At 37.0% G+C, this 25,706-nt stretch overlaps 1 protein-coding gene across 13 annotated transcripts; it reads left to right on the forward strand.

Annotated features, from left to right (window-relative positions):
- Positions 1–493: 493 nt before the first annotated feature.
- On the forward strand, positions 494–25,311 carry LOC114457471 (nucleoporin NSP1-like). Of its 13 annotated transcripts, none has more exons than XM_028439312.1 (25): positions 494–577; positions 4,637–4,724; positions 4,810–4,863; positions 5,841–5,930; positions 6,018–6,068; positions 7,655–7,747; positions 9,607–9,687; positions 9,775–9,828; positions 11,093–11,182; positions 11,270–11,323; positions 12,614–12,694; positions 12,782–12,835; positions 14,110–14,187; positions 14,275–14,328; positions 15,603–15,683; positions 15,771–15,824; positions 17,115–17,204; positions 17,292–17,345; positions 18,477–18,566; positions 18,654–18,707; positions 21,640–21,729; positions 21,815–21,868; positions 22,326–22,453; positions 23,190–23,450; positions 25,145–25,311. In XM_028439312.1, the coding sequence occupies exons 2-24, from the start codon at positions 4,685–4,687 to the stop codon at positions 23,208–23,210; spliced, it is 1,590 nt and encodes a 529-aa protein (XP_028295113.1). In that variant the 5' UTR covers positions 494–577; positions 4,637–4,684; the 3' UTR covers positions 23,211–23,450; positions 25,145–25,311. The 13 variants fall into 13 exon arrangements, with proteins under 13 accessions (XP_028295113.1, XP_028295159.1, XP_028295169.1 ...); XM_028439321.1 differs by lacking the exon at positions 494–577 and adding an exon at positions 3,289–3,414; XM_028439330.1 differs by lacking the exon at positions 494–577 and adding an exon at positions 3,301–3,414 and having other exon boundaries at positions 4,605–4,724.
- The last annotated feature ends 395 nt before the right edge of the window (positions 25,312–25,706 follow it).

A 25,706-nucleotide genomic window follows, 5' to 3' on the forward strand; every position in this document is an offset into this window, starting at 1 on the left:
AGTTTATGTACAGAATTTTACATATCTCAATATACACACACACACACATGCGTCCGGTTGTACATACATACAATATACATACAGTACATGTACAAAACACCTACATATGTGTATATATATATATATATTTATACATGTATGGACAAACAGTGTAAATAGATAGTCTGCCCATGCACGTATGACCTGAGACTTTCAACATGGCTGCTGCTTGGTTCAAGGATGTGCAATGTCAAAGTTGTTTGGACTGCAATGATACCGTTAATGAATTATTTCATAAAATTGGCTGAAATGCATCTTTACAGAACAGCTCAATGTTGACAGATAGTCATGGTAACAGGATAAAAAAAGATCACCTCAATGTTGACAGATAGTCATGGTAACAGGATAAAAAAGATCACCTCAATGTTGACAGGTAGCCAAGGTAACTCATTATAAGTTCAAAGCTCCGTGGAAGCTTTGCAGAACAGCTTAATGTTGGCTGCATCACAAAGGGCTTCTAAAAACATTCAGTGAGTCTAATATCATCCGGTAAATATTGACCAGCAAGTGTCCTCAGTGAGCAACGTTTGTAACTAAGGTGAGTACTAATAATAAAGAAATAATTAAATAACAATACAATTATTATTTTATAAATATTTTATTATAATAATATTCACTATATAAATATACATATATATATATAAAATTTACAATTAAGTTATGATAATTTTAAATATATCAACATACACACATGTGCACATGTGCATACATATATACATACAGTACATGTACAAAGTGACCTACATACAGTATGTATATACTGTATTCCTAGATGCATGGACAGTCTGTATATATAGATAGTCTGCCCAAGCATGTATGAAAACCGACTTCCTACGGACACTGCACTAGTATATGAAATAAGACTGGCTACACAAAAATAGAACATTTATTGATTCAGAATATGAAATTATCTTACCTTAACTTCCAATAGGCTAAGTTTTGACCTTTTTTTTCCAATGCCTCTCTGAGCCCCCATCTATGGAGGTTTTATCATCTAGGAGGTTCTTCCTTTTCAATCAATTCCACCACTATTTAGTTTCTTTTAATCTTTTGCTCTCTCTTGGACTTTGGCTCTCTATCTCTTTTCCTTGTGTGTGACGATTTTGCGTCCGGTTGTACATACATACAATATACATACAGTACATGTACAAAACACCTATATATATATATATATATATATATATATATATATATATATATATATATACATATACATATACATATATATATATATATATATATATATATATATATATATATATATATATACATATATATATATACATATACATATACATATATTTATACATATATGGACAAACAGTGTAAATAGATAGTCTGCCCATGCACGTATGACTTGAGACTTTCAACATGGCTGCTGCTTGGTTCAAGGGTGTGCAATGTCAAAGTTGATTGGACTGCAATGATACCGTTAATGAATTATTTCATAAAATTGTCTGAAATGCATCTTTACAGAACAGCTCAATGTTGACAGATAGTCATGGTAACAGGATAAAAAAGATCACCTCAATGTTGACAGATAGTCATGGTAACAGGATAAAAAAGATCACCTCAATGTTGACAGGTAGCCAAGGTAACTCATTATAAGTTCAAAGCTCCGTGGAAGCTTTGCAGAACAGCTTAATGTTGGCTGCATCACAAAGGGCTTCTAAAAACATTCAAAGTGAGTCTAATATCATCCGGTAAATATTGACCAGCAAGTGTCCTCAGTGAGCAACGTTTGTAACTAAGGTGAGTACTAATAATAAAGAAATAATTAAATAACAATACAATTATTATTTTATAAATATTTTATTATAATAATATTCACTATATAAATATACATATATATATATAAAATTTACAATTAAGTTATGATAATTTTAAATATATCAACATACACACATGTGCACATGTGCATACATATATACATACAGTACATGTACAAAGTGACCTACATACAGTATGTATATACTGTATTCCTAGATGCATGGACAGTCTGTATATATAGATAGTCTGCCCAAGCATGTATGAAAACCGACTTCCTACGGACACTGCACTAGTATATGTAAATAAGACTGGCTACACAAAAATAGAAAATTTATTGATTCAGAATATGAAATTATCTTACCTTAACTTCCAATAGGCTAAGTTTTGACCTTTGTTTTCCAATGCCTCTCTGAGCCCCCATCTATGGAGGTTTTATCATCTAGGAGGTTCTTCCTTTTCAATCAATTCCACCACTATTTAGTTTCTTTTAATCTTTTGCTCTCTCTTGGACTTTGGCTCTCTATCTCTTTTCCTTGTGTGTGACGATTTTGCGTCCGGTTATACATACATACAATATACATACAGTACATGTACAAAACACCTATATATATATATATATATATATATATATATATATATATATATATATATATATATATATATATATATATATATATATACATATACATATATTCATATAAACAGTCTGCCCATGCACGTATGACTTGAGACTTTCAACATGGCTGCTGCTTGGTTCAAGGGTGTGCAATGTCAAAGTTGTTTGGACTGCAATGATACCGTTAATGAATTATTTCATAAAATTGGCTGAAATGCATCTTTACAGAACAGCTCAATGTTGACAGATAGTCATGGTAACAGGATAAAAAAGATCACCTCAATGTTGACAGATAGTCATGGTAACAGGATAAAAAAGATCACCTCAATGTTGACAGGTAGCCAAGGTAACTCATTATAAGTTCAAAGCTCCGTGGAAGCTTTGCAGAACAGCTTAATGTTGGCTGCATCACAAAGGGCTTCTAAAAACATTCAAAGTGAGTCTAATATCATCCGGTAAATATTGACCAGCAAGTGTCCTCAGTGAGCAACGTTTGTAACTAAGGTGAGTACTAATAATAAAGAAATAATTAAATAACAATACAATTATTATTTTATAAATATTTTATTATAATAATATTCACTATATATATATATATATACATAAATACATATATATATATATATATATATATATATATATATATATATATATATATATACATACATAAATTTACAATTAAGTTATGATAATTTTAAATATATCAACATAAGATCATTTCAATGTTGACAGATAGTCATGGTAACAGGATAAAAAAGATCACCTCAATGTTGACAGATAGTCATGGTAACAGGATAAAAAAGATCACCTCAATGTTGACAGGTAGCCAAGGTAACTCATTATAAGTTCAAAGCTCCGTGGAAGCTTTGCAGAACAGCTTAATGTTGGCTGCATCACAAAGGGCTTCTAAAAACATCTAAAGTGAGTCTAATATCATCCGGTAAATATTGACCAGCAAGTGTCCTCAGTGAGCAACGTTTGTAACTAAGGTGAGTACTAATAATAAAGAAATAATTAAATAACAATACAATTATTATTTTATAAATATTTTAAGTTCTAAGTTTCCACCTTTGTTTTCCAATGCCTCTCTGAGCCCCCATCTATGGAGGTTTTATCATCTAGGAGGTTCTTCCTTTTCAATCAATTCCACCACTATTTAGTTTCTTTTAATCTTTTGCTCTCTCTTGGACTTTGGCTCTCTATCTCTTTTCCTTGTGTGTGACGATTTTGTCAAAACAAAACGACATCTTTAATGTTTCCGTCACGTGAGTAAAAATACCGTAATGACCATTTTGGCTGTAAAGAGCAACTCCTTAGCTTTCATGAAGTGGTGAAATTTCTCAGAGAAAATATTAGTGGGGTTATGGTCTTTTAAATTAACGTGTTTCTGAAATGCGTTCAAAGTCCATGGGAAACCACGAACAATTTCAATAATTTGTAAAATATCCCCGGTGTCATGTATTGAGTGCGCATCGTACTGAGATTGTATATGCGCAAATATACGCACTTGCGCACTACTAGAAAATTAATTTTTGCTAAAAAAATAATAATTCATTTTTATTTATTTTTTTTTTTCAAAGTGAACGAACACGTGTTTTATTTGTTTGTTTAATTATGTTAGGTAAAGAAATGTGTTTTCTCGATGAGACCCCCCGGGGGATTCAAGGACCCCCCCAGTTAGATAGGGAATCAAAGGCAGGCACGGGCTGACACTTGTTATTCGTGTCCCTCTCTTCCTTGTGCCACTCATCCAAAAGGATTTGTGAGTTTGTATCAGTATAATGCGGTGTCAGTGCAGTGTTGTAAATATGGGACAAGGAACAGCGTGGGGGGGATGGTTGCACCCTCTCCATTCTGTGTCTGTTTGGACACCCTGTCGTCAATTTATGTGTTGTGTGTTTTGTGGAATGAGGGTTCACAGAACCGTCAGCCGAGGGACAGAAGCAGGAGCCTGTTTGGGCTTCACCACAACTGGGTCTGTATGGACTTATGTTAGGGTTAGGGTTATAATCTCAGTACGGTGGTAAACTCAGACCGTGACACCGGACATGACGTGAAAAGAGGACATGTCCACGTAAAACTGAATGCATGCTCACTATTTACACCAAATTTTGGTCTTGTCCTCGTTTGGCTCCAGCTGGTGATCCACATTGTTTACTTTGCTGTGTTTGTTTTGTAGTTTAGTCACTGTGTCTCTCTGTCACTACACAGTCCTCCACATTTGGCTTCAACTCATACGACGACTTCTCATTGACCAATATGGAGAAAAACACAGGATGGTTTATGTTGGGGACAAAAGGTGAGTCCTGGCTTAATGCTGGATGTGTGTCTTAATTATCATCTACAAACAGGTTTTTAACAATGTTTCTGTCTTTTTCTTAAAGCGGATGTCACACAGAATGCTGCTGCTTCCACCACCACCACAACGACTGAAAATGGTAAAAAATGGAATTGTAAAACCTCATTCTAAAAACACCTATGATGACTTTGAAAACCATTTTAAAGGTTGTTTAAACCAGGGGTTCTCTGGGATCCACGTTTTTGCCACAATCGTTAAATCTCGACCGACTTTATTTTAGAATTTAACCAACCAAATTTAGTTTTTCAAAAATAGCTGTTGAAATCACACATGTATAACCTTTTTTAAAACATAAATCTAAATATTTTCCAGTGCAAAATGCTTTTCACAGCATGCCTGTCAAAAGATATGTTTCTCTCAAAATAAAAAACAAGTCCAACATGAGAGACATTTATTTTTGACCAGCTGTCCGCGACCCAAGTACAGGTCCGTGACCCACTTTTGGGTCCTGACCCACCAGTTGAGAATTGCTGTTTTGAACTATAAGTGACCATATTTTGATTTTCAAAAAGAGGACACCTGGGCCGACCTCAGCATACTTAAAAGTACTCAACATTTTCTTGAATATCTCTAGTTATGGCAAAATACAATATGTGTAAATAAGACTAACTACACAAAAGTAGAATAGCATTTATTCGCTCTTTCTTGTACTATGGTCCTCTATCTGTTTTCCTTGCGTGTGACGATTGCATTGAAACAAAGCAGCATCTTTAATGTTATTGTAATGACCATTTTGGCTGTAAAACGCAACTCCTTAGCTTTCAGACACTGGTGGATTTTTTCAGAGAAAAAATTAGCGGGGTTAAGGTCTTTTGAATTAACGTATTTCTGAGATGCATTCAAGGTCCCTGGGAAACCCCGGACCATTTCAATAATTTGTAAAATATCCCCAGACAAGACGTGAAAGGAGGACATGTCAGGGTAAAACTGGATATATGCCCACTATTTAAACCACATTTTGGTCATGATCTCGTTTGGCTCCAGCTGGTGATCCACATTGTTCACATTGCAGTGTTTGTTTTGTAGTTTAGTCACTGTGTTTCTCTGTCACTGCAGGGTCCTCCACATTTAGCTACAACTTACCCGGGGTCTGCTCATTCTCCGTTCCGATCATCAACAAAGATTGCTCTACGTGTGGGAGAAAAGGTGAGTCTTGGCTTAATGCTGGATGTGTGTCTTTTGATTATCATCTACAAACAGGTTTTTAACAATGTTTCTGTCTTTTCTTTAAAGCGGAGGTCAAACACGATTTTGTTGGTCCCATCATCACCACGGCTGAAAATGGTAAAAATGGAATTGTAAAACCTCATTCTAAAAACACCTATGATGACGTTGAATACCATTTAAAAGGTTGTTTAAATCAGGGGTTCTCTGGGATCCACATTTTTGCCATAATCGTTTGATTGCGACCCACTTTATTTTAGAATTTTACCAACCAAATTTAGTTTTTCAAAAATAGCTGTTGAGATCACACATGTATAACCTTTTCTAAAACATAAATTAATATTTTTTCCAGTGCAAAATGCTTTTCACAGCATGCCTGTCAGAATAAAGGTTTCTCTTAAAAAAAAAAACAAGTCCAACATGAGAGACATTTATTTTTGACCAGCTCTCCGCGACCCAAGTACAGGTCCGTGACCCACTTTTGGATCCTGACCCACCAGTTGAGAATCGCTGTTTTAAAATATAGGTGACAATATTTTGATTTTCAAAAAAGAGGGCACTTGGGGCGACCTCGGCATACTCAAAAGTACTCAACATTTTCTTCTAAATACAATATATGTAAATAAGACTAGCTACACAAAAGTAAAATGACATTTATTGATCCAGAAATTGAAATTATCTTACCTTAACTTCCAAGAGGCTAAGTTTCCACCTTTGTTTTCCAATCCCTCTCTGAACCCCCATCTATGGAGGTTTCATCATCCAGGAGGGTCTTCCTTTTCAGTCAAGTTCACCACTATTTAGTTTTCTGAGCAACTCTACACAAACAGGCTGATTGCGGCCTCGTTATGTATATTCATGCATATGAGTGGGCGTGTCTATAGACGGACACTGACTTCCTCCTCCCACGTTGGGCCAGAGGACGGCCCGCCCTCCTCCCACCCACTCCGTAGCCGAGTTCATGCTGCTTTATAAACACGAGACAGAGCGTGGGGGCGGGGAGTTCGCCTGTACATACAAAGCCTCTAGAAAATACATACATAGCACTGCGCGAAGGACACTGAAATGTTAACCTTTGTGGGCGTGTCTGTTTACATGTCAATCACTGCAGAGAGCTTCCTGGGGACGCGGCTTCTCTAGCTCAGTGTCGCGTCAAATTTGTCATAAAAGTGGGAACGCGTCATCAAATTGGAGAGAGGTGTTTGTGCTCACCCTGCAGTAAGAAAGGATCAAATCACCCTCTAACTAACGATTGAGGGAATCAATGAAAAAACACTTTGGGCATGTGTATGAAACCCAAATAGCACTTTTATCATGTTTAAAGCACAGAAAAGTCTATTTAGCATAACATGGGCCCTTTAATGTTTCTGTCACATGTGAGTAAAATTACCATAATGAGAGCTACTCCTTAGCTTTCAGAAAATGGTGGGATTTCTCTGAGAAAATATTAGCAGGGTTACGGTAATTTAAATTAGTGTGTTTCTGAGATGCATTCAAGGTCCCTGAGAAACCCCTCACAATTTCAATAATTCGTAAATTATCCCAGGTGTGAGAGGAGGACATGTCAGGGCATAACCCGACGTATGATCATCCTATTCAAACCATATTTTGGTCTTGTCCTCGTTTGGCTTTAACTGGTGATCCACATTGTTTATGTTGCTGTGTTTGTTTTGTAGTTTAGTCACTGTGTCTCTCTGTTACTGCAGGGTCCTCCATATATCGCTTCAACGCATACGGCTGCAACTTCTCATGCACCGTCCCAATCAAGAAGACACAAAACTTTGGTTTTGGGCAACCAGGTCAGTCTTGGCTTAATGCTGGATGTGTTTATTGTGATTATCATCTACAAACAGCTTTGTAACAATGTTCCTGTCTTTTCCTAAATCTGATGTTAAGAATGTGCGATATATCGTCGTTCACGATATATCGTCAAAAACATTCTCAAAGGTGAGAAAATGTCATCTCACGATAGAAATGATAAATACCCAATAACACTAATAGAGTGACCCACATGCACTAATATACTGTAGTCCACAAAATATCAGCTCATGAGCTCTTTGACTCAGCAGCTATTTTGGCCTTTCTAATGTGTCTAGTGTTGATGTATTCAAATGTATTTGTGTTTGTAAAGAACCTATTTACACCTTACAATAAGTTGGGAATTGTTTTATTTTATTTATAATTTTTATTTGTATTTATCGTGATGTTTTTCATTATCATTATCCCTATTGGACATCACATACTATGCTACTGCTTCCACCACCACCACAACGACTTGGAAAGGTAATCATGGGATTGAAAAACCTCATTCCAAAGACACCTATGATGACACTGAATACCATTATAAAGGTTGTTTAAACCAGGGGTTCTCTGGGACCCACATTGTTAAATTGTGAGCCATTGTTGAAATCAGACATATATAATATTTTTTTTAAATGTAAATGCTTTTCACAGCATGCCTGTCAAAGGAAATGTTTATTTTGGAAAAAGAAAAAATAGTCCAACATGAGAGACATTAAGTAATTACTTATTTTTGACCAGCTGTCCGCGACCCACCCAACACAGGTTCGTGACACACTTTTGGGTCCTGACCCACCGGTTGAGAATCGTTGTTTTAAACTATAGGTGACCATATTTTGATTTCCAAAAAAGAGGACACTTGGGCTGACCTTGGCATACTCAAATGTACTCGACATTTTCTTGAATATCTCTTGTTATGGGAAATACAATATATGTAAATAAGACTAGCTACACAAAAGTAGAACGACAGTTACTGATCCAAAAATTTAAAATATCTTACCTTAACTTCCTATAGGCTAAGTTTCCACCTTTGTTTTCCAATCCCTTTCTGAATCCCTATTCATGGAGGTTTTATCATCCAGGAGGGTCTTCCTTTTCAATCAAGTCCACCACTACCATCTTGGCTGTAAAGAGCAATTTCTTAGCTTTCAGACACTGGTGTAATTTCTCAAAGAAAATATTAGTGGGGTTATGGTCTTTTAAATTAACATGTTTCTGAGATGTGTTCAAGGTCCCTAAGAAACCCCCAACCATTGCATTAGCAGCAGCAGCAGCAGCAACAACACTGTCACTTACAGCAGATCACACGGAGGTTGCTGCGCACACATTAACAAGACATGCACTACAGAGTTCTAGTGAAACAATTACAAATCAAACATAATGTAAATCAAGCAGCAGTTATTACCTTTCTAGCAGCAAAGTCGCTAATTACTGTACAACTTCTACTCCTCCAGACCATTCCCTGTAAACCGACAGCGCTCCAGCCCCATTAAAGGGGCGGAGACTGTGAGCAACAGCTGTCAGATAGTCCATCAAACACAATTCTGGCTCTGAATGTTTTGTTTTTTTGCTCGGTCGCGGTGCATTCTGGCATTCTGCCAAAAGCTGCAGGAGCAGCAGGAGGGACTCAATGAGCCTGTTTTTTTTTTCACACAAACCACTAGTTTCATGTAAAGCTGTCCATACATAGTGACAGCTTTAGCAAATATGACAAAAAGTCACTTTTATAAAAGTTGCAGACTGCACCAAGTGACCATATTTTGGTCTTGTCCTCGTTTGGCTCCAGCTGGTGATACACATTGTTTACTTTGCTGTGTTTGTTTTGTAGTTTAATCACTGTGTCTCTCTGTCACTGCAGGGCCATCCTTCAACCCAAACACCAGCATCCCACTTCCTAATTTGTTCAAGCCGAGAGAATCCTCTGCGTTTGGGCCAAAAGGTGAGAGTTGGCTTTATGCTGAATATGTGTTTTATGATTATCATCTACAAACAGGTTTGTAACAATGTTTCTGCCTTTTTCTTAAAGGGGATGTCACACAGAATGCTGCTGCTCCCATCAACTTCAAAGCGACTGAGAACGGTAAAAAATGGGATTTTATTCTAAAAACACCTATGATGACTTTAAATACCATTTTAAAGGTTGTTTAAACCAGGGGTTCTCTGGGACCCACATTTTTGCCACAATCGTTAAATTGTAACCCACTAAATTTAGAATGAATCCACCTAAATACAGTTTTTTAAAAATAGCTGTTGAAATCACACACATATATATTTTTAAAATCATAAATCTAAATATTTTCCTGTGCAAAATGCTTTTCGCAGCATGCCTGTCAAAAGAAATGTTCCTTTCAGAAAAAAAAAGAACAAGTCCAACATGAGAGACACTAAGTAATTTTTTTTTTTTTTTGACCAGCTGTTTGCGACCCACCCAGTACAGGTCCATGACCCATTTCTGGGTCCTGACCCACCAGTTGAGAATTACTGTTTTAAACTGTAGGTGACCATTTTTTTGATTTCCAAAAAAGATGACACTTGGGCCGACCTTGGCATACTAAAATGTACTCGACATTTTCTTGAATATCTCTTGTTATGACAAAATACAATATATGTAAATAAGACTAGCTACACAAAAGTATAACAACATTTATTGATCCAGAAATTGAAATTAATTTACTTAAACTTCCTATAGATTAAGTTTCCATTTTTGTTAACATGGAGGTTTCATCATCCAGGAGGGTCTTCCTTTTCAATCAAGTCCACCACTATTTAGTTTATTTTAATTCCTTGATCTTTCTTGTACTTTGGTCCTCTATCTCTTACCTTCTGTGTGACGATTGCATTGAAACAAAGCAGCATCTTTAATGTTACAGTAATGACCATTTCGATTGTAAAGAGCAACTCCTTAGCTTTCAGACAGTGGTGGAATTTCTCAGAAACAATATTAGCAGGGTTACAGTTTTTTAATTGTATTGTATTGTATTGCTTTATTTGAAAGGGGACAGTGCAATTTGATATAACCCATGAACAAACATGGTTAAAAAAAGCCAGAATTAGCCAGGAGGCTATTTTTCATCTGTAGTCCCCTGGCCAAGATGTAAAAAGGCATTAAATATTGAATTATCGTATTTCTGAGATGCGTTCATGGTCCCTGGGAAACCTCGTAATTGCATTCTATGTAAAATATCCCCGGACAGAATGTGAAAGGAGGACATGTCAGGGTAAAACTAGATGTATGCTCACTATTTAAACCATGTTTTGGTCTCGTTTGGCTCCAGCTGGTGATCCACATTGTTACGTTGCTATTTGTTTCGTAGTTTAATCACTGTGTCTCTCTGTCTCTGCAGGGCCATCCACATTAGGCTTCAACTCAAACAGCAGCTCCCCATTCCCTAATTTTTTCGGTCAGAGAGGACCCTCTGCGTTTGGGCCAAAAGGTGAGAGTTGGCTTTATGCTGAATGTGTGTTTTTTGATTATCATCTACAAACAGGTTTGTAACAATGTTTCTGTCTTTTTCTTAAAGCGGACGTCACACAGAATGCTGCTGCTCCCACCAACTTCAGAGCGACTGAGAACGGTAAAAAATGGGATTGTAAAACTTAATTCTAAAAACACCTATGATGACTTTAAATACCATTTTAAAGGTTGTTTAAACCAAGGGTTCTCTGGGACCCATATCTTTGCCACAATTGTTAAATCACGACCCACTTTTTTTAGGATTCAAACAACCAAATGTAGTTTTTCAGAAATAGCTGTAGAAATCACACATGTATAACTTTTTTTAAAACATGAATTTAAATATTTTCCTGTGCAAAATGCTTTTCACAGCATGCCTGCCAAATAAATATTTATTTCAAAATAGAAGACAAGTCCAACATGAGAAACATTAACTAATTACTTATTTTTGACCAGCTGTCCATAACCCACCCAATACAGGTCCGTGACGCACTTTTGGGTCCTGACCCACCAGTTGAGAATTACTGTTTTAAACTATAGGTGACCATATTTTTATTTCTGAAAAAGAGGTCACTTGGGCCGAACTCGGCATACTTAAAAGTACTCGACATTTTCTTGAATATCTCTAGTTATGTAAAAATACAATATATGTAAATAAGAATAGCTACACAAAAGTAGAACAACATTTGTTGATCCAGAACCAGAAATTAATTCACCTTAACTTCCAATAGGCTAAGTTCCCACATTTGTTTTCCAATCCCTCTCTGAACCCCCATCTATGGAGGTTTCATCATCCAGGAGGGTCTTCCTTTTCAATCAAGTCCACCACTATTTAGTTTCTTTTAATTCCTCGCTCTTTCTTGTACTTTGGTCCTCTGTCTCTTTTCCTTGTGTGCGATGATTGCATTGAAACAAAGCAGCATCTTTATTGTTACAGTAATGACCATTTCGATTGTAAAGAGCAACTCCTTAGCTTTCAGACACTGGTGGAATTTCTCAGAAACAATATTAGCAGGGTTACAGTTTTTTAATTGTATTGTATTGTATTGCTTTATTTGAAAGGGGACAGTGCAATTTCATATAACCCATGAACAAACATGGTTAAAAAAAGCCAGAATTAACCAGGAGGCTATTTTTCATCTGTAGTCCCCTGGCCAAGATGTAAAAAGGCATTAAATATTGAATTATCGTATTTCTGAGATGCGTTCATGGTCCCTGGGAAACCTCGTAATTGCATTCTATGTAAAATATCCCCGGACAGAATGTGAAAGGAGGACATGTCAGGGTAAAACTAGATGTATGCTCACTATTTAAACCATGTTTTGGTCTCGTTTGGCTCCAGCTGGTGATCCACATTGTTACGTTGCTATTTGTTTTGTAGTTTAATCACTGTGTCTCTCTGTCTCTGCAGGGCCCTCCACATTAGGCTTCGGCAGCAACCCACTTCCTAATTTGTTCGGTCGGAGAGAACCCTCTGCGTTTGGGCCAAAAGGTGAGAGTTGGCTTTATGCTGAATGTGTGTTTTTTGATTATCATCTACAAACAGGTTTGTAACAATGTTTCTGTCTTTTTCTTAAAGCGGATGTCACACAGAATGCTGCTGCTCCCACCACCTTCACAATGACTGCAAATGGTAAAACTTCATTCTAAAAACACCTATGATGACTTTAAATACCATTTTAAAGGTTGTTTAAACCAGGGGTTCTCTGGGACCCACATCTTTGCTACAATTGTTAAATCACGACCCACTTTTTTTAGGATTCAAACAACCAAATGTAGTTTTTCAGAAATAGCTGTAGAAATCACACATGTATAACCTTTTTTAAAACATGAATTTAAATATTTTCCTGTACAAAATGCTTTTCACAGCATGTCTGTCAAATAAATATTTATTTCAAAATAGAAGACAAGTCCAACATGAGAAACATTAACTAATTACTTATTTTTGACCAGCTGTCCATAATCCACCCAACACAGGTCCGTGACGCACTTTTGGGTCCTGACCCACCAGTTGAGAATTACTGTTTTAAACTATAGGTGACCATATTTTTATTTCTGAAAAAGAGGTCACTTGGGCCGAACTCGGCATACTTAAAAATACTCGACATTTTCTTGAATATCTCTAGTTATGTAAAAATACAATATATGTAAATAAGAATAGCTACACAAAAGTAGAACAACATTTGTTGATCCAGAACCAGAAATTCATTCACCTTAACTTCCAATAGGCTAAGTTCCCACATTTGTTTTCCAATCCCTCTCTGAACCCCCATCTATGGAGGTTTCATCATCCAGGAGGGTCTTCCTTTTCAATCAAGTCCACCACTATTTAGTTTCTTTTAATTCCTTGATCTTTCTTGTACTTTGGTCCTCTATCTCTTTTCCTTGTGTGTGACGATTGCATTGAAACAAAGCAGCATCTTTAATGTTACAGTAATGACCATTTCGATTGAAAAGAGCAACTCCTTAGCTTTCAGACACTGGTGGAATTTCTCAGAAACAATATTAGCAGGGTTACGGTTTTTTAATTGTATTGTATTGTATTGGTTTATTTGAAAGGGGACAGTGCAATTTGATATAACCCATGAACAAACATGGTTAAAAAAAGCCAGAATTAGCCAGGAGGCTATTTTTCATCTGTAGTCCCCTGGCCAAGATGTAAAAAGGCATTAAAAATTGAATTATCGTATTTCTGAGATGCGTTCATGGTCCCTGGGAAACTCGTAATTGCATTCTATGTAAAATATCCCCGGACAGAATGTGAAAGGAGGACATGTCAGGGTAAAACTAGATGTATGCTCACTATTTAAACCATGTTTTGGTCTCGTTTGGCTCCAGCTGGTGATCCACATTGTTACGTTGCTATTTGTTTCGTAGTTTAATCACTGTGTCTCTCTGTCTCTGCAGGGCCATCCACATTAGGCTTCGGCAGCAAACCACATCCTGATGTGTTCAAGCAGAGAGAACAAGCGTTTGGGCCAAAAGGTGAGAGTTGGCTTTATGCTGAATGTGTGTTTTTTGATTATCATCTACAAACAGGTTTGTAACAATGTTTCTGTCTTTTTCTTAAAGCGGATGTCACACAGAATGCTGCTGCTCCCACCAACTTCACAATGACTGCAAATGGTAAAACTTTATTCTAAAAACACCTATGATGACTTTAAATACCATTTTAAAGGTTGTTTAAACCAGGGGTTCTCTGGGACCCACATCTTTGCCACAATTGTTAAATCACGACCCACTTTTTTAGGATTCAAACAACCAAATGTAGTTTTTCAGAAATAGCTGTAGAAATCACACATGTATAACCTTTTTTAAAACATGAATTTAAATATTTTCCTGTACAAAATGCTTTTCACAGCATGCCTGTCAAATAAATATTTATTTCAAAATAGAAGACAAGTCCAACATGAGAAACATTAACTAATTACTTATTTTTGACCAGCTGTCCATAACCCACCCAATACAGGTCCGTGACGCACTTTTGGGTCCTGACCCACCAGTTGAGAATTACTGTTTTAAACTATAGGTGACCATATTTTTATTTCTGAAAAAGAGGTCACTTGGGCCGAACTCGGCATACTTAAAAGTACTCGACATTTTCTTGAATATCTCTAGTTATGTAAAAATACAATATATGTAAATAAGAATAGCTACACAAAAGTAGAACAACATTTGTTGATCCAGAAACAGAAATTAATTCACCTTAACTTCCAATAAGGCTAAGTTCCCACATTTGTTTTCCAATCCCTCTCTGAACCCCCATCTATGGAGGTTTCATCATCCAGGAGGGTCTTCCTTTTCAATCAAGTCCACCACTATTTAGTTTCTTTTAATTCCTCGCTCTTTCTTGTACTTTGGTCCTCTATCTCTTTTCCTTGTGTGTGATGATTGCATTGAAACAAAGCAGCATCTTTAATGTTACAGTAATGACCATTTCGATTGTAAAGAGCAACTCCTTAGCTTTCAGACACTGGTGGAATTTCTCAGAAACAATATTAGCAGGGTTACGGTTTTTTAATTGTATTGTATTGTATTGGTTTATTTGAAAGGGGACAGTGCAATTTGATATAACCCATGAACAAACATGGTTAAAAAAAGCCAGAATTAGCCAGGAGGCTATTTTTCATCTGTAGTCCCCTGGCCAAGATGTAAAAAGGCATTAAAAATTGAATTATCGTATTTCTGAGATGCGTTCATGGTCCCTGGGAAACTCGTAATTGCATTCTATGTAAAATATCCCCGGACAGAATGTGAAAGGAGGACATGTCAGGGTAAAACTAGATGTATGCTCACTATTTAAACCATGTTTTGGTCTCGTTTGGCTCCAGCTGGTGATCCACATTGTTACGTTGCTATTTGTTTCGTAGTTTAATCACTGTGTCTCTCTGTCTCTGCAGGGCCATCCACATTAGGCTTCGGCAGCAACCCATTCCCTAATTTGTTCGGTCAGAGAGATCCCTCTGCGTTTGGGCCAAAAGGTGAGAGTTGGCTTTATGCTGAATGTGTGTTTTTTGATTATCATCTACAAACTGGTTTGTAACAATGTTTCTGTCTTTTTCTTAAAGCGGATGTCACACAGAATGCTGCTGCTCCCACCAACTTCAGAGCGACTGAGAACGGTAAAAAATGGGATTGTAAAACTTAATTCTAAAAACACCTATGATGACTTTAAATACCATTTTAAAGGTTGTTTAAACCAAGGGTTCTCTGGGACCCATATCTTTGCCACAATTGTTAAATCACGACCCACTTTTTTTAGGATTCAAACAACCAAATGTAGTTTTTCAGAAATAGCTGTAGAAATCACACATGTATAACCTTTTTTAAAACATGAATTTAAATATTTTCCTGTGCAAAATGCTTTTCACAGCATGTCTGTCAAATAAATATTTATTTCAAAATAGAAGACAAGTCCAACATGAGAAACATTAACTAATTACTTATTTTTGACGAGCTGTCCATAACCCATCCAATACAGGTCCGTGACGCACTTTTGGGTCCTGACCCACCAGTTGAGAATTACTGTTTTAAACTATAGGTGACCATATTTTTATTTCTGAAAAAGAGGTCACTTGGGCCGAACTCGGCATACTTAAAAATACTCGACATTTTCTTGAATATCTCTAGTTATGTAAAAATACAATATATGTAAATAAGAATAGCTACACAAAAGTAGAACAACATTTGTTGATCCAGAACCAGAAATTAATTCACCTTAACTTCCAATAGGCTAAGTTCCCACATTTGTTTTCCAATCCCTCTCTGAACCCCCATCTATGGAGGTTTCATCATCCAGGAGGGTCTTCCTTTTCAATCAAGTCCACCACTATTTAGTTTCTTTTAATTCCTCGCTCTTTCTTGTACTTTGGTCCTCTGTCTCTTTTCCTTGTGTGTGATGATTGCATTGAAACAAAGCAGCATCTTTAATGTTACAGTAATGACCATTTCGATTGAAAAGAGCAACTCCTTAGCTTTCAGACACTGGTGGAATTTCTCAGAAACAATATTTGCAGGGTTACGGTTTTTTAATTGTATTGTATTGTATTGGTTTATTTGAAAGAGGACAGTGCAATTTGATATAACCCATGAACAAACATGGTTAAAAAAAGCCAGAATTAACCAGGAGGCTATTTTTCATCTGTAGTCCCCTGGCCAAGATGTAAAAAGGCATTAAAAATTGAATTATCGTATTTCTGAGATGTGTTCATGGTCCCTGGGAAACCTCGTAATTGCATTCTATGTAAAATATCCCCGGACAGAATGTGAAAGAAGGACATGTCAGGGTAAAACTAGATGTATGCTCACTATTTAAACCATGTTTTGGTCTCGTTTGGCTCCAGCTGGTGATCCACATTGTTACGTTGCTATTTGTTTCGTAGTTTAATCACTGTGTCTCTCTGTCTCTGCAGGGCCATCCACATTAGGCTTCAACTCAAACAGCAGGATGACACTTGGCGATTTCTTCAGGCAGGGAGAACCCTCTGCGTTTGGGCCAAAAGGTGAGAGTTGGCTTTATGCTGAATGTGTGTTTTTTGATTATCATCTACAAACAGGTTTGTAACAATGTTTCTGTCTTTTTCTTAAAGCGGATGTCACACAGAATGCTGCTGCTCCCACCAACTTCACAATGACTGCAAATGGTAAAACTTTATTCTAAAAACACCTATGATGACTTTAAATACCATTTTAAAGGTTGTTTAAACCAGGGGTTCTCTGGGACCCACATCTTTGCCACAATTGTTAAATCACGACCCACTTTTTTTAGGATTCAAACAACCAAATGTAGTTTTTCAGAAATAGCTGTAGAAATCACACATGTATAACCTTTTTTAAAACATGAATTTAAATATTTTCCTGTACAAAATGCTTTTCACAGCATGCCTGTCAAATAAATATTTATTTCAAAATAGAAGACAAGTCCAACATGAGAAACATTAACTAATTACTTATTTTTGACCAGCTGTCCATAACTCACCCAATACAGGTCCGTGACGCACTTTTGGGTCCTGACCCACCAGTTGAGAATTACTGTTTTAAACTATAGGTGACCATATTTTTTATTTCTGATAAAGAGGTCACTTGGGCCGAACTCGGCATACTTAAAAGTACTCGACATTTTCTTGAATATCTCTAGTTATGTAAAAATACAATATATGTAAATAAGAATAGCTACACAAAAGTAGAACAACATTTGTTGATCCAGAAACAGAAATTAATTCACCTTAACTTCCAATAGGCTAAGTTCCCACATTTGTTTTCCAATCCCTCTCTGAACCCCCATCTATGGAGGTTTCATCATCCAGGAGGGTCTTCCTTTTCAATCAAGTCCACCACTATTTAGTTTCTTTTAATTCCTCGCTCTTTCTTGTACTTTGGTCCTCTATCTCTTTTCCTTGTGTGTGACGATTGCATCTAAACAAAGCAGCATCTTTAATGTTACAGTAATGACCATATTGGCTATAAAGAGCAACTCCTTAGCTTTCAGACACTGGTGGAATTTCTCAGAAACAATATTAGCAGGGTTACGGTCTTTTAAATTATCGTATTTCTGAGATGCGTTCAAGGTCCCTGGGAAACCCTGTTGTTTCATTCTATGTAAAATATCCTCAGATAGAATGTGAAAGGAGGACATGTCAGGGTGAAACTAGATGTATGCTCACTATTTAAACCATATTTTGATCTTGTCCTCGTTTTGGCTCCAGCTGGTGATCCACATTGTTACGTTGTTATTTGTTTCGTAGTTTAATCACTGTGTCTCTCTGTCACTGCAGGGCCATCCACATTAGGCTTCAACTCAAACGGCAGCTTCCCACTTCCTGATTTGTTCAGGCAGAGAGAACCCTCTGCGTTTGGGACAAAAGGTGAGAGTTGGCTTTATGCTGAATGTGTGTTTTTTGATTATCATCTACAAACAGGTTTGTAACAATGTTTCTGTCTTTTTCTTAAAGCGGATGTCACACAGAATGCTGCTGCTCCCACCTCCACCACAACGACTGAGAACGGTAAAAAATGGGATTGTAAAACTTTATTCTAAAAACACCTATGATGACTCTAAATACCATTTTAAAGGTTGTTTAAACCAGGGGTTCTCTGAGACCCACATTTTTGCCACAATCGTTAAATTGTAACCCACTAAATTTAGAATTTATCCAACCAAATACATTTTTTCAAAAATAGCTGTTTAAATCACACACATATATATATATTTTTTTTTTATTAAAATCATAAATCTATATATTTTTCTGTGCAAAATGCTTTTCGCAGCATGCCTGTCAAAAGAAATGTTTCTTTCAGAAAAAAAAAAAAAAAAAGTTCAACATGAGAGACACTCAGTAATTATTATTTTTTTTGACCAGCTGTTTGCGACCCACCCAGTACAGGTCCATGACCCATTTCTGGGTCCTGACCCACCAGTCGAGAATTACTGTTTTAAACTGTAGGTGACCATTTTTTTGATTTCCAAAAAAGATGACACTTGGGCCGACCTCGGCATACTAAAATGTATTCGACATTTTCTTGAATATCTCTTGTTATGGCAAAATACAATATATGTAAATAAGACTAGCTACACAAAAGTATAACAACATTTTCTGATCCAGAAATTGAAATTAATTTACTTAAACTTCCTATAGGTTAAGTTTCCACCTTTGTTAACATGGAGGTTTCATCATCCAGGAGGGTCTTCCTTTTAAATCAAGTCCACCACTATTTAGTTTCTTTTAATTCCTCGCTCTTTCTTGTACTTTGGTCCTCTGTCTCTTTTCCTTGTGTGTGATGATTGCATTGAAACAAAGCAGCATCTTTAATGTTACAGTAATGACCATTTTGATTGTAAAGAGCAACTCCTTAGCTTTCAGACACTGGTGGAATTTCTCAGAAACAATATTAGCAGGGTTACGGTTTTTTAATTGTATTGTATTGTATTGGTTTATTTGAAAGGGGACAGTGCAATTTCATATAACCCATGAACAAACATGGTTAAAAAAAGCCAGAATTAGCCAGGAGGCTATTTTTCATCTGTAGTCCCCTGGCCAAGATGTAAAAAGGCATTAAAAATCTGAGATGCGTTCAAGGTCCCTGGGAAACCCTGTTACATTGCATTCTCAATCATCAATCAATCAATCTTTTCTTTGTATAGCGCCAAATCATAACCAATGGTATCTCAAGACACTTTACAGTAGAGCAGTCTTAAGGAAGGACTCTTCAGTTTATGGATACACACATATGCATATATACGTATATACACATACATATGTATCCCACACCCAACATGAATTCATCATGGCGGCAAGGAAAACCTTCTGTTAAGCAGCAGGAACCTTGTGTGGATCCCATTCCTATGATGAACAGCCATCCACGTTATGCTGTGTTGGGTGTGTGCAGAGGAAAGGGTGGAGACAGAGTTGTTGAGACTCTGTAACTCCACTCTGAGGATACCACGGACTTGCAAGACAAAAAGCCAGAAGGAGTACAGGAGCAAACACAGAAGGGAAGAAGCAGACATAGAGGGAGTGTTAGAGAGAGGAATGGGACCCTCTCTAACCTAAATGACCTCTCTCTTGACGCCCTCTCCAACCTCTCTCCAACCGAGCATGCCAGACCCCCCCCCGGCAGTCTATGCCTATTGCATCTTAACTATGAGCTATGAGCTGGTTCCTAACTAAAAGCTTTACTAAAGAGGAATGTTTTGAGCCTATCCTTAAAGGTAGAGAGGGTGTCTGCTCCCCGAACCGTGGTTGGTAGATGGTTCCAGAGAAGTGGGGCCTGATAACTGAAAGCTCTTCCTCCTATACTACTTTTAGAGACAAATGGAACAACAATAGACTGGTGCCTGTCCATTTAGGGCTTTATAAGTGAGAAGAAGAATCTTGAATTCTATTCTATATTTTATGGGAAGCCAATGCAGAGAGGCTAATACAGGAGTAATGTGATCTCTTCTCCTAGTTTTAGTCAGTACACGTGCTGCAGCATTTTGAACCAGCTGAAGTGTCTTAAGCGACTTGCTCGGGCAGCCTGCTAAAAGAGAATTACAATAATCCAGTCTAGAGGTAGCAAAAGCATGGACGAGCTTTTCGGCGTCGCCCTGAGACAGGATAGATCTGATTTTAGCAATGTTACGGAGATGAAAGAAGGCAGTTCTTGAAGTTTGTTTTATGTGAGAGTTGAAGGATAAATCCTGATCAAATAGAACCCCAAGGTTTCTAACAGTTGTGCTTCGTGCCAGAGTAATGCCATCTAGGGCAGTTAGGCTAGCATAGGTTTCTCTAAGGTGTCGTGGGCCCAGTACAATGACCTCAGTCTTGTCTGAGTTAAGAAGAAGAAAATTTTGTTCCATCCAGGCCCTAATGTCCTTTAGACAGTCCTCAAGTTTAGATAGCTGATTTGTCTCACCTGGCGTCATTGATACATACAGTTGGGTATCATCAGCATAGCAGTGAAAGTTAACAGAGTATTTTCTCATAACATTACCAAGGGGGATCATATAGATACAGAAGAGGATTGGACCTAGCACAGAGCCCTGAGGAACCCCATAGCTTACTTTAGTGTATACAGAGGACTTATTATTCATGTGTACAAACTGGTACCTATCAGATAGGGTGGACTTAAACCAGTTTAGGGCAGTCCCTGTGATTCCAAGTAATTCCTCTAATCTCTCTAGTAGAATATAGTGATCTATAGTGTCAAAAGCTGCACTAAGATCTAATAAAACCAGAACTGAGTGTCGTCCTTCATCTGAAGCCCAGAGTTGATCATTCTATGTAAAACATCCCCAGACAGAACGTGAAAGGAGGACATGTCAGGGTAAAACTAGATGTATGCTCACTATTTAAACCATATTTTTGTCTTGTCCTCGTTTGGCTCCAGCTGGTGAGCCACATTGTTACGTTGCTATTTGTGTCGTAGTTTAATCACTGTGTTTCTCTGTCACTGCAGGGTTCTCCACATTTGGCTTCAACCCAAAAAGCAGGCTCTCATTTGTTGATTCGATGAAGGACAAAAAACCCTTTATTTTTATTAGAAAAGGTGAGTCTTGGCTTTATGCTAAATTTGTTTTTTGATTATCATCTACAAACAGGTTTATAACAAACTTTCTGTCTTTTTCTTAAAGCGGATGTCACACAGAATGCTGCTGCTCCCACCACCACCACAACAACTGAGAATGGTAAAAAATGGGATTGTAAAACTTTATTCCAAAGACTCCTATGATGACTTTAAATACCATTTTAAAGGTTGTTTAAACCTGGGGTTCTCTGGGACCCACATTTTTGCCACAATAGTTAAATCGCCACACAATTTTTTTTAGAATTCAACCAACCAAATGTAGTTTTTCGAAAATAGCTGTTGAAATCACACATGTATAACCTTTTTAAATCATAAATCTATATATTTTCCAAAGCAAAATGCCTGTCAAAAGGAATATTTCTTTCAAAATAAAAAAAAACAAGTCCAACATGAGAGACATTAAGTAAATATTTGTTTTTGACCAGCTGTTTGCGACCCACCCAGTACAGGTCTGTGACACAATTTTGGGTCCTGACCCATCAGTTGAGAATCACGTGGTTGTTTTGTAGTTCATCTACAAACAGGTTTGTAACAATGTTCCTGTTTTTTTCTTAAAGCTGACTCTAACTTCTCGTTGACGAACATGTCTGGTGTTGCTGCAGCGTCTGCTTCCAATAACAAGGAGGAGGGATGTGACTCAGAAGAGAACAACGTGGACGTTCAGCCCATAGTGTCCATACCTGAGGTACCAAAAAACACCATTCAGACCTTGAACAAAGGTTGGGGTCAATTGTAATTGTAATTGATAATTACATTTATGACATCTTTCTGCTTTAAACGTAATTGAGTTCAGATAATTATAATTGGCATGGAAACTGTTGATTACAATTTAATTAAATGCAAATTTGGGTAACCATGTTACAGTTGTATGGCTTACACATATCTAGTTAACAATTATGAAACTATGTTTCATATCATGTTTGCCTTTCAGTTCTCTTGAGGGAAATACTGACACAACAAAGTTTCAGACGCCCACATCAAAAATATTAGAACCTATATTTCATTGATTAGGAAGCCTAACAAAGTAACCGAGAGATCAAAAAACAAATTTGATGATAGATAATATTTTTTTGTGTATTTTACAGCTGATTTAAGACATAAAATATGCTAACACAAAGCTAACACAAGAGGAAGGTTACGTTTTATGGGGTTTTTTAATCACGCCTCAGTAATTATAATTGAACTTCAGTAATTGAAAACCTCATTGTAATTGATTTTCAGTTGGAAGTTTTGTCATTTTTTTGTAATCTGAAAAAATGCTAGTCAATGTTATTGTAATTGAGTTGTAACTAAATGATAATTGAAGACGTGATTGTAATTGAAAAAGGTAATTGACTCCAACCCTGCCTTGAACTACACTTTGTCTAATGAGACGCACAATTCTTATCCTTTTTTTTTTGGTGTTTTATGTCGGAACCAAGTCTGGGGAGGATGGCGAGTAGATCCTGTTTCAATAGCGCACCAAGCTGTTCGATGGGACCGAGAACTCGAACAGTGGAAGGAACGTGGCATTGGAATCATTAAGATCCTTTTCCACCCGGCCAAACATTTCTACTGGATCCTGATGAGAAGAGACCAGGAGCTCAGAGTGTGTGCCAACCACACCATCTCACCTGAAATGGAACTGAAATTCATGAACAAGTCATCAAATTCCCTGGTTTGGACCGCCATGGATTACTCAGGTACACACATACTGGAAGTGTTTCAAGAGGTCCTCCACTATTTTTACAAAGTTGGCCTAAACTCTTTGAAATGAATTTATTAGGAGATCTATAAGAATATGCATTATTGTGCATCATAAATATTTAACTGCCTTTTAAAAATGGGACTTCTTAACAGTTTTAAAGCCTGTGTTCCGACTGTTGCAACTCCACAATTTGTTAGACAATGAAGCAGAGAAGCGCTCTCACTCAGCAATCCAGCTAACTGTGCTTTTCATGCTGTTCTGAAAAGTATAGTATAAACAGCAACTCCTAAATAATTCAACTCTTAGAGGCCAGTAACTGTGACATTTTACAACTAAATACGCAAAATTTAAATACTTTAACTCAAATGTGAAGTGTGCGATTAGGATTAATAAACGGCACTGCTTAATACCAAATACATATATATTCAGCAGAAAAAAAGGTTTGAGGTTTAGTTACTCTTTAAGTTTTCATTTATTCAGACAAAATTTTTCAAGAAAATTACTTTGAAATTTACTTTGATCTCCTAAAACGACTCTGAAACTTTTATTTCAATACAAAATAAGCTATAAAATGGAAAATGTATCAATATAGGTGAAATTGTAATTGTCAATATCGACAAAATGGAAAACATATATATGATATATCTTGAATCGTGATATATTGCCCAGGTACACGATCTGGTGGCTGAAGTTAGCGAGTAACAATAGTAATAATAATAATGATGATGATAATAATAATAATAATAATAATAATAATAATAATAATAATAATAATAATAATAATAATAATAATAATACACGTAATACAAGTTTTACATAGCACTTTTCAAAAAAACTCAAAGATGCTTTACAAAATCATAGACTGTTGAAGACACACGAACCCTGAGGATAGAAGTCCTTTTGGGTGGGAGTCCTTCAACCACCATAGCTTGTCAGTGCACTGTTCAAGGGTGAGTAAAGGTCCCTTGGAACTCCAATCGTCGAGGGCCTGATTCCTGAGACTTTTAGATGTGTTCCTGCTCCAACACACCCGAATGAAATGAATGACTCATTATCATGCTTCTGGAGAGCTTGATGACAACACATTGGTTTCAACCAGGTGTGTTGGAGCAGGGAGACATCTAAAAGTCTCAGGAATCAGGCCCTCGAGGACAAGGGTTTGTCACCCCTGGTCTGCAACGAAACCACAGAGTTAGAACTGCCACCCCCTGCGGGCACAGATTTTTTTTTTTTTTAGGTCTCAAGAGTTTTTATCATCTTTTGCAAAACAAAAGAGGGTTTCATCAGCATCTTTAACATTTCCTGGTTTGTTAGTGCAACCAAAAGCAGCACAATTAGACATTTTGATTGCTGCTCATTGATCTAAAAAGCAGGCTGAATGCTTCACTCCAATGAAAAACAATGGGATGTTTACAGGCAAATGGGGCCATGCGACATCATCAATCATGTGATTTCAAGATGGCAGAACACAGGCTCTAAAACTTTAAAGGAGTCCCATTTGTAAAAGGCAATTAAATGAGTATGGGGCATAATAATGCATTTTGTTAGACATAGATCTACTAATAGGTACATTTCAAAGGTTTTAGGCCAAACTTGTAAAAACAGTGGAGGATCCCTTCAACACATGCTCCTAAACCACATCGCCTTTTATTATGTTTCTTATATTGTATTTTGGTCCTGGTTCTCCAGATGGTGACAGCGTGATGGGGCAACTGGCCGCCAAGTTCAAAACCCCCGAGATTGCAGAGTCCTTCAAGAAAATCTTCGTTGACTGCCAGCAACGCATACAGAGCTTGTCCTCCCTCTAGGCAGATTAGGGCCCCGTGGACACCAGAGGTCCCCACAAGATGGCTGCCCGCCACACTTCTTTAAGCTGTTATTTGCAGTGAACTGTTACCTACTTAAAAATTTAAAAAAATAAAAAAATGATCTGAGCTAGGCTGTAATGTTTTTCATTTAATAATATTAAAGATTAAATCGGGGCTTTCGCATTTATTGGTCATATATGTTTTTTACAGATATGAAATTTGTCCTCTGCATTTAACCCATCTCTAATTAGCAGTGGGCAGCCATGCTGCGGTGCCTGGGTAGCAGTTGGGGGTTAAGGGACTTGCTCAACGTCCCACAGCGATGAGGCTCCTTTTTTTTTTTTTTTTTCATTTTATAAACAACTACATATACCACTTTATAAATACTATCCATATTTATTTTGTTGCAAGGAGTGTTATAATTTTTTTCTATTCATATTTGG

This window comes from Gouania willdenowi, chromosome 3 (assembly GCF_900634775.1).
Source record: "Gouania willdenowi chromosome 3, fGouWil2.1, whole genome shotgun sequence".
In the NCBI taxonomy this organism is placed as follows: Eukaryota; Metazoa; Chordata; class Actinopteri; order Blenniiformes; family Gobiesocidae; genus Gouania; species Gouania willdenowi.